Source organism: Microchirus variegatus (genome assembly GCF_963457635.1).
Source record: "Microchirus variegatus genome assembly, chromosome: 4".
Taxonomy (NCBI): Eukaryota; Metazoa; Chordata; class Actinopteri; order Pleuronectiformes; family Soleidae; genus Microchirus; species Microchirus variegatus.
Window position 1 is genome coordinate 15,723,808 of NC_139805.1, and position 15,910 is coordinate 15,739,717.

Below are 15,910 nucleotides of genomic sequence, written 5' to 3' on the forward strand. Positions count from 1 at the left end.
GCTCTGCAGACTCACAAGTCTGATATCACTGCCCGCTTCCTTGGCAGCAACGCTAGCAGTGATTTGGTGATAGATGTTACACACTGCAGCTTTAAATGATTCAGAATTAGATGTATACACCCTACCCTTCTCCTCTTCTCCAGATAGGCTGGACACACCCATCCTTGTCGAGCAGGGTTAGTTTTAGTAGGTTTGGTCCTCACTAGCCAGCTGTCAGGATGAAAAGAATCCAGGACTTCTACAAACTGCCCCTCCTTGAGGATGAAACTGTCCTTATTACCACCGGTTGGGCTGCAGTCAGCTCGAGCCACATACATTTCAAAGACCTAAGCATGAAACAAAGCACATACATTAATTATTACTTTCTCACATTTGTTACATCAGAAATTAACCCACTAATATCATATTATATACAAGAAGTACCTCTTGGTTATTCTCCTCTCCTTCTGATTCTGATCCAGACACAGTACTAGTTAAGGGTGTGTGGGCACGATGATGCTTTGGAGATGGTGACCTCATTTTGATTCCTTGAGCCCCTGCAAATTACACAGGAAGATATCTATAAACGCAAGTATTCATAGAAGATGAAAACAACCAGCAAAATCAACAATGCTCACCTATGACATTCAGCAGTTTCATAGGAGTTTGTGGAGCAGTTATCTCTTCTTCATTGTCCTTGGGAGGTACTTTATTGTCTGGCTTTGGAACTTCCCTGTCAAAATATGAAAATGTCATGGATAATTTTATGAGCAAACATTTGTGAACAAAAAAAACAGTTTCTTCTGCAGTATGACCTTGGAACCGCTGGGATGGTTTCAACAGGTTCCATTATGTCAGGAGCTGTGTCATAATCTGAAGGGCTTGACACTGTTGAGAGCAGATCATATGTATTGTATTGGAATATAACCAAGAAAATCCATACATTTGTTCATATTCACACTGAATATTATATGCGAGTTACTCACTGGAGCAGGCAGCAATGAGAGATGATCCTCTCCTCTTTTGGAGATTCTTTTGTGTATCCTGCTCTGTCAGGTTGAAGGCCTCCCACAAAGAGACATTCACACTTTCTACATAGTTTGCATCATCTGTAGCTGAGGTGGGAATCTGATTCTGGGTTTGTGTGTCAGCCTCCGCCTCAGGCCTTACTGGAGCAAGTTGCAGAGGAGTTATGGCAGCAAGTGGTGGGTGTACAGGTTTCTGGGCTGTAGGAACCGGCTGCAGAGGCTCAACAACTGTTATGTTTCCATTATATGAAGTCATGCCAAACGTATTCACCACCTCACAGGTATAGATCCCAGTGTCATGGGTTTTGAGGTTTTTGATCACCAGTGTGCACACACCATTCTCTGTGGTCTCAATACGGCAGCGGTGGTCATTACTGATCTGCGTGCCATTTTTCAGCCATCGTACTTTGCTGGGTTTTCCGTCTACAATACACACTAAAGTGATTGTACTATGAAGATCTACACTCTGGTTCTTAAACACCTCTGTGAAGACAGGCCGCATGTCTCTTCTTGTTTTGTAGCCTTTAAAGGCAGCCTGGATTTTGACTGCAGCCTCTTGCATTTGTGGTTCAAATTCAGTGCTGATGTCAACCTCTGGTGAAGCAGCATGGGGGGGCTGTTCCTCTTGGAGTGCAAGAACTGGAGAAAGAATAGAGGATTGATTTAACCCTACAGTCAAAGAGCCAATGGGCTGATCCTTACTGTGCTCCACTGGTATCTCTGTCAAAGCCTCTCCGAAAGTCTCATCTTCTGAAAGGTAAAGAAGGGGAACATCTTCCATAATTTTTTTCTCTTCCTCTCTTCTCAGTGGCTTAACTGCAATCTTTATTTCCTGGTCAACTTCAGGGTCTTTTTTCATGGGTTTTACTGGTTGTTGGAGCAGTTGTTTGGTGTTCACGTCTTTCTCTTCAGCTTTCACAGCATGCTTTATTTCATCAGTTACTTCAGTGTCTAGTGGGGCTGACAGTTTCCTCTCAAATCTGGGTTCCTCATTATCCACAGGTCTCAACTGTTCTGTTGCCTGACAATCTGTTCTTTTCACCACACTTTTCACTGTTGGCCCTTTTTCTTCTTGTTTTTTCTCTAGTTCTTGTTTTTCCATTCCTCCTCTTGGTTTGCTTTTAATCCTTAATGGTGGTTTTGGAGAGATATGTTCATCCTCTCTTACTGAGGGCTTTTCTGATTCTTCTCTTGACTGTTTGTCAAGGTGGTGTACAGAGACTTGCTCCAGTGTTTTTTTCTCTCTTTCTTCCTCTATAGACACTTGTTCCACATAGTCTGCATGTTTGTGGTCCTCCGAATCATTTACTGTAGCCTTTAATGATTTGGGAATAAACTCCTCAGTTTTGTTGACAATACATATAATAGGTTGTTTCCCGTCTGCTGGCTTAAATTTAGATCTTACTGGGGGTTTTAAAGGCTCCTCTTCTGTCTTATCTGCTTGACCTACCTTCACGGGGGACCTACCATTATCATCTGTTGATGTTTCTTTTCCAATTATCTCTTCTTGTGGCTTCCCAGGTCGTTTTATGTCGTCACTGTCCTTCCACCCATGTGTTTCTGGGTGTTTCACTTCATTTGTTTTCTCTGAAGACTTTTCAGTTTGTACTAGACCCAGCTTGGCTTCACTTTCCTTTTCTTGACACAGTAACATCTGTTTCTGTTGTTCAATGTCATCCGAAATTCTCTTTGACTGAACTATTTTCAGGTCACCTATTGGTTGTTTCTCCAGGAAAACTTCATTTTCTGTTCCCAAAGACCTACTGGGCTCTTTGGCGTTCCTGACAATCCTGTCATCTTTCTCAAATAATCTTATTGGCTTCTCTGGTTTGTTGTTCACCTCACATATTTTATCTTCTTCCTTCTCCAGTTGTTTTATATTCGGTACAATGTCAAAGTCTTCCTCCACAGACTTGACAGGCTGTTTTCCCTTATGGTCTTCTTTACCCACCTTCAGCACAGTCTTTTTTAGATCTATTATAGCCTCCACATCCTTTTCTGAATTTGTCATAGATGCTTTCCTATTAGCTCTCTTTTTGGGCTCTGGAGGAACAGGTTTGGCCTCTTGGAGACTCAGCTTCTCATTATCTGGAGTAGGAGATGTTTTGGAAACAGTGCCCTTTACTCGAGGTAATAGAGTGGGAGGTTCTGCCTTTGGTGGACTAGATTGTAATGCTATGGATGAGAATGAGAAAACTCAATAACAAAATGTGTAGTGAAAGTTTGAAACACATATACAGCATTTATTCCTTGCCAATCGGGTATCAAAGCTTACCACCCACCTCTTACTGTCACAGTTGCAGTTGTTTCTGCACTTCCTACTTGACATGTGTAACTGCCACTGTCCTCAGGGTTGAGCTCCTTGATATGCAGCTGGAGGAGACAGCCATCCTGCTTCATCTCATACTTCATGGTTGCTTTCAGTGGCAGTTTGTTCTTCTTCCACTGCACTGAAACTCCTGATTTAGACACCTCACAGCACAGGGAAACTGTATCTCCCTCCTCAGCCTTCACATTTTGCAATTCCTTGTGGAAGAATGGAGCCAGCTCTATATAAATGGTACAGAGCAGAGCAATATATTATTAAAGACAGTGCAAGATAAAGTGTCCTCCAACTTTCTAGATTTTAGTTTGACAGGCTCACAAGTTAAGTGTTATTCAGTGTCTTGCTTAGGCTCGGTCTTGTACGGGATTTCCTGCATTGTGCTCCCTGTTTGGCAGGGACAATCTATATGACCTCATCGTTTAATTATGATGCAAGTGTACCTGACTGAAGATTATTTTGTTGTATGTTATAAACCTCAAACAGCATGCAGCAAGCGCACATACCTTTCACTGTCACAGATGCAGTGGTCTCTGCACTTCCTGCTTGACATGTGTAGCTGCCACTATCCTCAGGTTTGAGCTCATCAATGTGGAGTTCCAGTAGACAGCCATCCTGCTTCATCTTGTGTGTCCTGCTGGTTCTCAGTGGCAGACTGTTTTTCTTCCACTGGACTGACAGACCAGGTTTAGACACCTCACAGGACAGTGAGACTGTACCTCCCTCCTCTGCCTCCACACTTTGTAAGTCCCTCTTAAAGAATGGTAAGAGCTCTGTGAAAGATTGTAACAAAGAGAGAGACATTGATACTATAAGTTGTACACAAGACATTAACAGATGTGTAGTATGTCCTATGTCAACTAACTTGATACAGAGTTTACTCCATAGTAAATCATATTGATTTTCAGGAAGTTTACATTATCGTTAGATGTAACCTTACTGAATAACTTTACAAAGTTGTGTCTCACTGATTTAGATATTGCCGACAGTCGTGAATCCATATAAAGCTGTATAAATCTCCAGAATGTACACACCTGTCACTGTCACAATTGCAGTGGTCTCTGCACTGCCTACTTGACATGTGTAGCTGCCACTGTCCTCAAGTTTGACCTCATCAATGTGGAGCTCCAGTAGACAGCCATCCTGTTTCATCCTAAACTTCCTGTTTGCTCTCAGTGGCAGTTTATTCTTCTTCCACTGCACTGACAATCCAGGCTTAGACACCTCACAGCACAAAGAAACTGTACCTCCCTCTTCAGCCTCCACATTTTGTAATTCCTTGTGGAAGAATGGAGCCAGCTCTTGATTGGTGGTACAGAGCAGAAGAATAAATTATTAAAGATACCATCACCAACCATTGCCAGTTAGAATAATACATATATTTAGTTGCAAATTATATAGTCCAGACCCAACAACAGACAACACACACACCTTTCACTGTCACACTTGCAGTAGTCTCTGCAATTCCTGCGTGACATGTGTAGATGCCACTGTCCTCAGGTTTGGCCTCATCCATGTGGAGCTCCAGTCGACAGCCATCCTGCTTCATCCTAAACTTCCTGCTGGCTCTCAGTGGCAGCCTGTTCTTCTTCCACTGCACTGTCAGACCAGGTTTAGACACCTCACAGGACAGTGAGACTGTACCTCCCTCCTCAGCCTCCACACTTTTTAAGTCCTTCTCAAAGAAAGGTGGGCTCTCTGTGAAACATTGTCATAAAGATAACAACATTGTCATCAGAAGTTGTACCCGAGCCCTTAACATATTTCTGCCCACCATACACATCACCTGTTTCAGGAGGTTTACATTATTATTACAAGTGGCCTCACTGAATAATTGCAAAGTCTAGTCTCTTTGATCACTGACACAGTCACATTTGCCATATAAATCTCCAAAGTTCACAAACCTCTCACTGTCACACTTGCAGTGGTCTCTGCACTCCCTACTTGACATGAGTAGCTGCCACTGTCCTCAGGTTTGGGCTCATTGATGTGGAGGTGAAGCAGGCAGCCATCTTGTATTATTTTGTATTTCCTGTTTGTTCTTAGTGGCAGTTTGTTCTTCTTCCACTGCACTGACACGCCAGGCTTAGACACCTCACAGCACAGAGAAACTTCACCTCCCTCCTCAGCCTCCACATTTTGTAATTCCTTGGGGAAGAATGGAGCCAGCTCTTGGTTGGTGGTACAGAGCAGGAGAATAAATTATTCAAGGTACCCCCACCAACCATCGTCAATAAGAATAATAAATATATTTAGTTGCATATTATATAGTCTAGATCCAACAACATACAAAAAGCACACATACCTTTGACGGCCACACTTGCAGTGGTCTCTGCAATTCCTGCCTGACATGTGTAGCTGCCAGCATCCTCAGGTTTGAGCTCATCAATGTGGAGTTCCAGTAGACAGCCATCCTGCTTCATCTTGTGCTTCCTGTTGGCTCTCAGTGGCAGACTGTTTTTCTTCCACTGGACTGACAGACCAGGTTTAGACACCTCACAGGACAGTGAGACTGTAACTCCTTCCTCAGCCTCCACATCTTGTAAGGCCCTTTTGAAGAATGGTGGGAGCGCTGTGAAAATGTCATTAAAAAAGAGGTTAATTGTCCTTTTTAGTTATAAAAAATTATATTGCTGACATTGTGACATTTACTACCTGATCTCAAAGAACACATACGTTATAAGGTTAAAAGTACACATTCATTTTCCAGATCTACACACCTTTCACTGTCACAGTTGCAGTGGTCTCAACACTTCCTGTTAGACATGTGTAGCTGCCCCTGTCCTCAGGTTTGAGCTCTTTGATGTGCAGCTGGTGGAGACAGCCATCCTGCTTCATCACATATTTTATGTTTGCACTCAGTGGCAGCTTGTTCTTCTTCCACTGTACTGAAACCCCTGGTTTAGACACCTCACAGCACAGGGAAACTGTACCTCCCTCCTCAGCCTCCACGTTTTGTAATTCATTGTGGAAGAATGCAGCCAGCTCTAGTTGGCATAGAACACACAATACTATTCAAGATGCCGCCAGATGAAGTACCAAATAATAACTATAAATACATTTTGTTGCATATTATAAAATTGACACTCAACAATACACAATAACACACCTTTTACTGTCACACTTGCAGTGGTCTCTGCAATTCCTGCCTGACATGTGTAGCTGCCACCATCCTCAGGTTTGAGCTCATCAATGTGGAGTTCCAGTAGACAGCCATCCTGCTTCATCTTGTGCTTCGTGCTGGCTCTCAGTGGCAGCCTGTTCTTCTTCCACTGCACTGACAGACCAGGTTTCGACACCTCACAGCACAGTGAGACTGTACCTCCCTCTTCAGCCTCTAGATTTTTCAATTCCCTTTTGAAGAAAGGTGGGAGCTCTGCAAAACATTGTCATTAAGAGGGGGACATTGTCTTTAGAAATTGTACCCAAGACATAAAAAGATGTGTTGGCCTAACATGCACATTAACTTATTCAATGGTGATTGGTCCATATCACATTTAATCAAATTGATTTTCAGTAAGTTTACATTATTATAAGACATAACTGAATAATCACAAAGCCTAGTCGCTTTGATACAGGTATTACTGACACAGTCATAGTTGCCATATACATATCCAGAAATCACACACCTCTCACTGCCATTGTTGCAGTGGTCTCTGCACTGCCTGCTTGACATGTGTAGCTTCCACTGTCCTCAGGTTTGAGCTCCTTGATGTGGAGATGAAGCAGGCAGCCATCTTTTATTATTTCATACCTCCCGTTTGCTCTTAGCGGCAGTTTGTTCTTCTTCCACTGAACTGTTACTCCAGATCTAGACAACTCACAGGACAAGGAGGCCGGGCCTCCCTCATCAGCCTCCACACTTATTAAGCCTTTCTTGAAGAATGGAGGAAGTTCTGGGTAAAATGCAAAGACACTGTTAGATGATGGAAAAACTCTTTAAATGCAATACAAAATAAAACATTTCTTTACAATTTTTTTTTTTTACAAACAACGTATATTTTCAGTTGCAGGATTTACAATAAGGTGGAGGTAAGATGACATAATGACTAATATATAGAACAGAGTCAACATGAAAGTGTAGTAGTACAATTTTCTCATACAATCTGCCCTGATTGACACACCTTTCACTATCACAGTTGCGGTGGTTTCAACACTTCCTGTTAGGCATGTGTAGCTGCCAGTGTCCTGAGGTTTGAGCTCCTTGATGTGGAGATAATGTAGGCAGCCATCTTGTATTATTTCATACTTTGTGTTTGCCCTCAGTGGCAGTTTGTTCTTCTTCCACTGTATGGGCAACCCTGGTTTAGACACCTCGCAGCACAGGGAAACTGTACCTCCCTCCTCAGCCTCCACATTTTGTAATTCCTTGTAGAAAAATGGAGCCAGCTCTAGATATGTGGTACAGAACAGAACAATATATTATTTAAGACAGCATCACTGCCAATGAGAACTATACATATATTTTGTTGCATATTATAAACTTCACACACAACAATAACACACACCTCTCACTGTCACACTTGCAGTGGTCTCTGCAATGCCTGCTTTACATGTGTAGCTGCCACTGTCCTCAGGTTTGACCTCAACAATGTCTAGCTCCAGTAGACAGCCATCCTGCTTCATCTTGTGCTTCCTGCTGGCTCTCAGTGGCAGCCTGTTCTTCTTCCACTGGACTGATAGATCAGGCTTTGACACTTCACAGGACAGTGAGACTGTACCTCCCTCCTCTGCCTCCACACTTTGTAAGTCATTCATGAAGAAAGGTGGGATCTCTGTGAAACATTGTCATAAAGATGGGAATATTGTCATCAGACATTAATAGATATAGCTGCCCACAATGCACATGACCTTATTATTTAAGAAAGTTTACATTACTATTTTAACTGACATAACTAAATAATCACAACGCCAAGTCTCTTTGATTTAAATATCACTGACAGTCACATTTTCCAAAACATCTCCAAAGTTTGCACACCTCTCACTGTCACACTTGCAGTGGTCTCTGCACTCCCTACTTGACATGAGTAGCTGCCACTGTCCTCAGGTTTGGGCTCATTGATGTGTAGGTTAAGCAGGCAGCCCTCTTGTATTATTTTGTATTTCCTGTTTGTTCTCAGTGGCAGTTTGTTCTTCTTCCACTGCACATACACTCCAGGCTTAGACACCTCACAGCACAGAGAAACTGTACCTCCCTCCTCAGCCTCCACATTTTGTAATTCCTTGTGGAAGAATGGAGCCAGCTCTTGGTTGGTGGTACAGAGCAGAATAATAAATTATTCAAAGTGCCACCACCAACCATTAACAATATAGTTGCATATCATCCAAGTCCAGACCCAACAACACAAAACAAGCACACATACCTTTCACGGCCACACTTGCAGTGGTCTCTGCACTGCCTGCTTGACATGTGTAGCTGCCACTATCCTCAGGTTTGAGCTCATCAATGTGGAGCTCCAGTAGACAGCCATCCTGCTTCATCTTGTGCTTCCTGCTGGCTCTCAGTGGCAGACTGTTCTTCTTCCACTGGACTGATAGATCAGGCTTTGACACTTCACAGGACAGTGAGACTGTACCTCCCTCCTCAGCCTCCACACTTTGTAAGGCCCTTTTGAAAAATGGTGGGAGCTCTGTGAAAATGTAATTAAAAAAAGAGGATAATTGTCTTTTTGATTGTCTCTATATGAAAATGACGTTGTTGACAGTGTGACATAGCTACCAGATCTCATAGAACACACATCATTATAAGGTTAAAAGTACACACTCATTTACAAGATTTACACACCTCTCACTGTCACACTTGCAGTGGTCTCTGCACTTCCTGCTTGGCATGTGTAACTGTCACTGTCTTCAGGTTTGAGCTCCTTGATGTGCAGCTGGAGGAGACAGCCATCCTGCCTCATCTCATACTTCATGTTTGCTCTCAGTGGCAGTTTATTCTTCTTCCACTGCACTGCCACTGCAGGCTTCGACACCTCACAGTACAGAGAAGCTGTACCTTCCTCCTCAGCCTCCACATTTTCCAGTTCTTTTTTGAAAAATGGCAAGAGCTCTGGAAAAGTGTGAAGGAAGTTGGGATGTTTCAGTATAAGAAATATTAGATTTTCAGCAACTTCAGATGATCACGAAAGTCTTCCAAGCTAAATTCACACACCTTTCACTGTCACAGTTGCAGTGGTCTCTGCACCTCCCACTTGACATGTGAAGCTGCCACTGTCCTCAGGTTTGAGCTCCTTGATGTGTAGATAAATGCGGCAGCCATCTTGTATGATTTCATACTTTGTGTTTGCTCTCAGTGGCAGCTTGTTCCTCTTCCACTTAACTGGCACTCCCGGTCGAGATAGCTCACAGGACAGGGAGACGACACCTCCCTCATCAGCCTCCACACTTACTAAGCCTTTCTTGAAGAATGGAAGGGGCTCTGAGAAGTGTTTGCCAGAACAAATATATTATACACCTTTAAAATCTGTGAGATGTCACATACATAAAGGTTCTGGTCGTAAAATCTTGGTGAAATTCTTTCCATTTTGCAGGAATAAAATAAAAAATAATTATACAGATTTTCGCAATATACAATCTCCTGCATTTTTTTTTCATTATCACAGAATTGGCCCTTTATATGTACATCAGGAGCTGGATTCCTCTGTGGACGCAACAATGTTGGACAACCATGTTTTTAATGGACAAACTAAACACACTTTGTTTTAAAGGTAGGTGAAGGCTACCATTGGTTCTCCTAGATGTTTGGGGGATATTATGCTGCAAAATGCAATTTCACCAATATATCCTTCACACTGTACCTTTAACGCTAGTTTGTGGGTTTGAAACAACTGCATACTATACTCACACATAATATGTATCGTAAAATATATTTTATGATAAAGTAAAATGTTCAGTGCATATATACAACTTCACACACCTTTTACTGTCACAGTTGCAGTGGTCTCTGCACTTCCTGCTTGACATGTGTAGCTGCCACTGTCCTCAAGTTTGAGCTCCTTGATGTGCAGCTGGAGGAAGCAGCCATCCTGCCTTATCTCATATTTCCTGCTGGATCTTAGTGGCAGTCTGTCCTTCTTCCACTGAACTGGCACTCCAAGTTTAGACAGCTCACATTGCAGAGTGGTCAAACCTCCCTCCTCAACCTCCACACTCTGCAACTCTTCCTGGAAGAATGGAGGGAGCTCTGGAATAATATGAGAAAAATAACAGTGAGGCATCTGATATATTTCAAGGAGAAAAAGATAACAAGGTAAATCTTACAATCTTAGCCATTTCCTAAAAGCAAATACTTCAAGTTTACCTGTTACAGTAAGTTTGGCACTGCTCTGCATATCTCCTGTATCACAGAAGTATATTCCAGTATCCAGAGCCTCCACATCATGAATAAGCAGCAGGTTGACCTTTCCCTCCTTACGTAATTCATATTTATCACCATTGCGAAGGGGAATATGGTTGCGTTTCCAGGTAACCGTGGAGGTAATGTCAGAGATTGTGCAGGACAAAGTGGCTGTGTCTCCTTCCATGATTACAACATCCTCAGGAATTTCCTCAATTAAAACTAAAATGTTAAAGTAATGAGTTTCTTAAAAATCATCATCAAACATCAGACATCAAATAAAGGTGATATACTGTGTGTTTAATGAATGGCACAAGTAATGGATATCTCCTTCCTTAAAAAGGTTACAGTTGAAAGGAAGCTTAACATATTTCTACTCTTTATCTGGTATTTCAGCTCACCTTTGGGTTTTGGGACCACTAGCAGACGCGCAGAGGTCCTTTCATCCCCAATTACAAATGCCACAGTGCCCGTCTCCTCCGGTGTCGTCATGGTGAGGATCAGTTGTTGTTGGCGACCATGGCACATCATCTGGTTCATCTCATTCATCTGCAGAAGGCTAAACCCAAGCCACCAGACACCCTCACTCACATCTGCATGGCTCAGCTCACACACAAACACTGCATCCTCTCCTGCTGTCACCGTCATGTCTTGTAGCTCGGTAACAATCTTCACTCGCTCTGTGGAGAAAGAGGGGGCTATATAGCTGGCTTTTTAGAGATGAAATCTGATGTATTTACAGTAACTTAGCTGAGAGCCTTTGGTGCATTTATTTTCAAGCTCAAACATCTTGTAAATGACCCACATTATCAGTAGATGAGGGATCAAATGATCTTATATCCACCTACCCTTCACAATTAGCTTGGCCACTGTCCTTTTGCCGCGGGTGATACAGCAGTACTCTCCAGCATCCTCCAGAAGCAATTTCTTGATCTCCAGAGAGTGTGTGGGGCCTTTCTTTTTTATAATGCATCGTCCTTCTTCCACCACAATGTTGTTCTTCTTCCAAGTGACAGGGACATTAGCATTGGAAACTTCACAGGACAGCAGCACAGATTTTCCCTCCATTACCAATTGGTCTTCTAGTTCCTTCTCAAAGAATACTGATGCTGCCGCTAATAAAAGAAACGTAGAAACAAATAAGTAGAATATCATCTCAAAGGTAGAGGACACTGATATCAATGGCTCTAATTAAAGCAGTGGATTAAAGGTCCAGAGTACAATATAATTTCAGCAGTTAACAAAGGTCACATACCTCTCACATTCACTTCAGCCGTTGTCTGCTGCTCTCCAAAGGTGCAGCTGTATTGTCCAACATCCTCTGGCTGGATGTTTTTTATTATCATCTCAGCTGTGTTTCCTTTCTGTTTCATCTGATATCTGCCCCCCTGATGGAGTTGATCCTCTGCCTTCCACCACTGCACGGGAACCCCAGCCCTGGAAAGCTCACAGCGAAGGGACACGTTACCACCTTCAGGGGCCTCTTGGTTCTTCAGACCCATTTTAAAAGCAAGGGGAATTGCTGTGGCATAAAAGAGACACATAATTAACATCAGAAAATAAATTAGCATGGTATTAGCTGTGTTGTTTTCCTTGACAGATAACACTGACTGTACTTTTCAACCTGCATTAAATGACTCCCTTACGTGTGATAGTAACATTGGCTGTGGTCTTGACATCACCATGGATGCAGCTGTATAGACCACTGTCCTCCAGCTGTGCATTTCTTATGGTCAGCTCCATGTTGCTGGTTCGATTCTTAATCTGGTACTTGATATTATTCTTCAGAAGCTCACATCCTTTCCTCCACTCCACAGCCAGGCCAGGTTTAGATAACTCACAGCTCAATACCACGCTGTTCTCTTCCTCCATCTGCAAGTTCCTCAACTTTGTCTTGAATGTGATGGGAGGAGCTGCATGGAATAGAACCGTCAGAGGTCTCTTTCATTTGAAAGACACAGTTAAATATTCATATTTTCCCTGTCAGTTTTCTGTCTTACCTTTGACCGTGAGCTCAGCAGTTGACTGGCTGTCTTCGGTCTTGCAGGTGTATCTCCCAGCATCACTCTCCTCCACGTTATTGATGATCAGTTTTGTGAGACCGCCCTCGTATCTCATCTCATATTTGTACCCAGGTTTGAGGACAACTCTGCCTTTCCTCCACTCAACTGGACATCCAGGTTTGGAGAGCTTGCAGCAGAAAACTCCGCTGCCTCCTTCCTTTACTTCTAAATTCTCGACCTCTTGCTTAAATGTTACAGGGAGTGCTGATGGAAAAAAAATGAACAAGCAAATTCAGCAGAATCCAAAATAGCAAATAACGCCTTTATTTGGCATGGTTATGTCATTATATGCATAGACGATGTCACTGTTGGTAAGACACAAAATACTGTATGTTATTTTACGTTGGTTGTAGTGAAGCATACCTCTTACTTTGATGTCAGCTGAAGTGACAACAGTGCCGACAAAACAGCAGTACTCCCCTGCGTCTTTGAGGCTTAAATTTCTAATCAGCATCTCAGCCACCCGGCCTTCTTGCTTCAACTGATATTTGTCGCCCTCCTTCAGTAGCTGAGCATTTCTCCTCCACTCTACTGGGACTCCTGGCTTAGAAAGCTCACAGCGCAGCATAACACTGCCCTCCTCCACAGCTTCCTGGTTCTTCAGCTTCTGCTTGAAAGTAACTGGAATTGCTGAAAAGTGACAAATCAAATCAAAACCTGCCAATGACCAAAGCATATTATTTTCCCTTTTTTTCTGTTGAGCACAGTACAAGGTCTCTAACCAGTGATAATGATGGTGGCAGTCGTTTTCATGTCATCACAAACACAGCTGTATGTGCCACTGTCCTCAGGTTGGCTTTTTTTGATGAGCAGCTCCACTGTGGAGCCATTCTGCTTCATCTGGTATTTATCTCCACTGGTCAGAACTTTATCTTTTTTCTTCCACTGCACAGGAATGTCAGGTTTGGAGAGCTCACAACAGAGCATCACCTCATTTCCCTCCTGTACCTGAATGTTTTTCAGTTCTTGTAGGAATTTAATGGGTTGTTCTAGAGGGGACCATGACAAAAGATTACAAATGACAGAAAAAAATTGACAGTTGACATGTCAAGATACAGTGTCTAAATGTTCATCTCCTGCATTATCACAACTGTTTTCAATTCAATTAAATGCAGACATAACTGTAACATTAGTGGGAAAACAAATAAACAACAGAAACAAAAAGTCAGTAGGGGTAAGGAAAAAAAGTATATACACCATATTTCAAATCCTAAGATAATTCAGTGTTATAAAAATGTGCAGGTTCTGACCTAGAAAGTAACCTAACAAGTGTGTAGTGTCCCTTTTTGTCATTTTTATACATAACTTGTTTTAAAGACTATGGTTGTGAGGTCAGCGGTTACTAAAGCACTATTGAAACAAAGTGTACCTGACTATATTGAATGCAGGACTCACCATTCACCAGGATCCGAGCTGTTGTTCTCTGTTCACCACACATACAGGTATAATCTCCAGTGTCATCTAGACTGAGGTCCAAAATCTTCATCTCCACCTGGAGTTCCTTCTTTCTCATCTGATACTTGTCTCCATTCTTCAGCAGCTCACTTCCTCTCCACCACTCCACAACTGGAGCAGGTTTGTTGAGCTCACAATGCAGAACCACACTGTTGCCCTCCGTTACCTCCTGGTTTACCAATGGCAGCTTGAAACTTGATGGTAAAGCTGTTGATGTTTCAGAACATGTGCAACAAGTAGAAACCCCAAATTAATGATTACATAAATGATTAGTTATAAACAATGTTTTACTATGGCACAAGGATGTTGAAAGCCAGGTATAAACACTGTAAAAATTATAATAAAAAATGAAAACAACGAAAACAAAACATTTTCAGTAGTTAGCAATTGCCTATTGCTTACTACTGAACTATTTTACTACCCATTATATAATGATAATGGGTTATAATGCTTTAAAGTATTGTATAATAATGGATTGTTTTAGAATAAATCCGAAATGATGGGTGAAGACATCAAGACACATATGTTTATGCATGTAATTTACTTACATGAAAAACATTATATCGAATAATACTTAAGTTTAGTTACAGAACAATTTTGAATCAATCAAACTACAGTCTAAACAGTCCAAATGCTATGACTCATACAAAGTCATATGTGATCTTGACAGCCATGATCACATTGCCATGCTGGATGACTACTATGCACAAATAGACTCCCTATTTAGTAAAACCACATAGCTTTTCTTGTGCTATTTTTAAACCTGACCTCTTTGACGTCTGCACTCATGGGATTCTGTTGGATACATTTGAAAACATACATAAGAGGGGTAAAAAAATGGTTCAGAAAACCAGGAATGAAAGGTTTTGGTGAGAACAGCTTGTCTCACCTTGAACAGTGAGCTCAGCAGTTGATTGGCTGTTTTTAGTCTTGCAGGTGTATATGCCAGCATCACTCTCCTCTATGTTGTTGATGACCAGTTTAGTGAGATGTCCCTCCTGCTTCATCCCATATTTCCCTCCAGGCTTCAGTATGAATCTGCCTTTCCTCCACTCCACCGGAGCTCCAGGTTTGGAGAGCTCACAGCAGAAAACTCCACTGTCCCCTTCCTTTGCCACAAGTCGCTGGAGCTCTCGTTTGAATATCACAGGAAGCGCTGTGGCATGTGAAAATAAACTAATTGAGCCACGCTGTTGTAACTGCTGACTCACAATGAACTCACTCTTTGGAGTTTTTTTTTTGTATTACAGACAGTATTTCTATCGATTAGTTATGGTTTTGGGTGTTTCACACTTACATTTGACTTTGATTTCAGCTGGGTGTTTCACACTTACATTTGACTTTGATTTTCAGCTGTAGTCTTCTCATCTCCTACAATGCAGCTGTACCTCCCTGCATCTTCTGACTGGACATTGGCAATGGTCATCAGAGCTATTTTCCCTTCGACTCTCATCTGATACTTCCCTGGAGGCATCTCCTCACACACAGCTCCTGACCGTTCCTCTGCCACTGTAGCAGGACTCCCTTCTTTGACAGCTCACAGCGTAACGTCACACTGTTTCCCCTCTTCAGCCTCCTGACTCTTTAGGCTCATTTTTAAAATGTGGCAGGAATTGCTGTTGAACCAAACACAGACACTGTTTCAATATGAAACGCACAGCCTTGACAACAATACTGAAACATTTAAGCTCTAAAGCCAAAAGAATCATTGAACAAATATGCA

General features: G+C 42.2%; 1 protein-coding gene across 1 annotated transcript in view; it reads right to left on the reverse strand.

Annotated features, from left to right (window-relative positions):
• The window catches only part of obscna (obscurin, cytoskeletal calmodulin and titin-interacting RhoGEF a), a 42,986-nt gene that overhangs the window by 17,416 nt on the left and 9,660 nt on the right, over window positions 1–15,910 (reverse strand). The window contains 35 exon segments of the mRNA XM_083888168.1: window positions 126–326; window positions 424–536; window positions 618–712; window positions 795–867; window positions 966–3,182; window positions 3,290–3,556; window positions 3,837–4,103; window positions 4,365–4,631; window positions 4,762–5,028; window positions 5,235–5,501; window positions 5,636–5,902; window positions 6,051–6,317; window positions 6,440–6,706; window positions 6,960–7,226; window positions 7,455–7,721; window positions 7,839–8,105; window positions 8,309–8,575; window positions 8,694–8,960; window positions 9,116–9,382; window positions 9,485–9,751; window positions 10,250–10,516; window positions 10,634–10,891; window positions 11,071–11,367; window positions 11,518–11,784; window positions 11,925–12,191; window positions 12,316–12,582; window positions 12,670–12,936; window positions 13,096–13,362; window positions 13,455–13,721; window positions 14,128–14,394; window positions 15,077–15,343; window positions 15,522–15,534; window positions 15,536–15,682; window positions 15,685–15,750; window positions 15,752–15,803. Coding sequence (XP_083744294.1) covers window positions 126–326; window positions 424–536; window positions 618–712; window positions 795–867; window positions 966–3,182; window positions 3,290–3,556; window positions 3,837–4,103; window positions 4,365–4,631; window positions 4,762–5,028; window positions 5,235–5,501; window positions 5,636–5,902; window positions 6,051–6,317; window positions 6,440–6,706; window positions 6,960–7,226; window positions 7,455–7,721; window positions 7,839–8,105; window positions 8,309–8,575; window positions 8,694–8,960; window positions 9,116–9,382; window positions 9,485–9,751; window positions 10,250–10,516; window positions 10,634–10,891; window positions 11,071–11,367; window positions 11,518–11,784; window positions 11,925–12,191; window positions 12,316–12,582; window positions 12,670–12,936; window positions 13,096–13,362; window positions 13,455–13,721; window positions 14,128–14,394; window positions 15,077–15,343; window positions 15,522–15,534; window positions 15,536–15,682; window positions 15,685–15,750; window positions 15,752–15,803 — 9,940 coding nt within the window.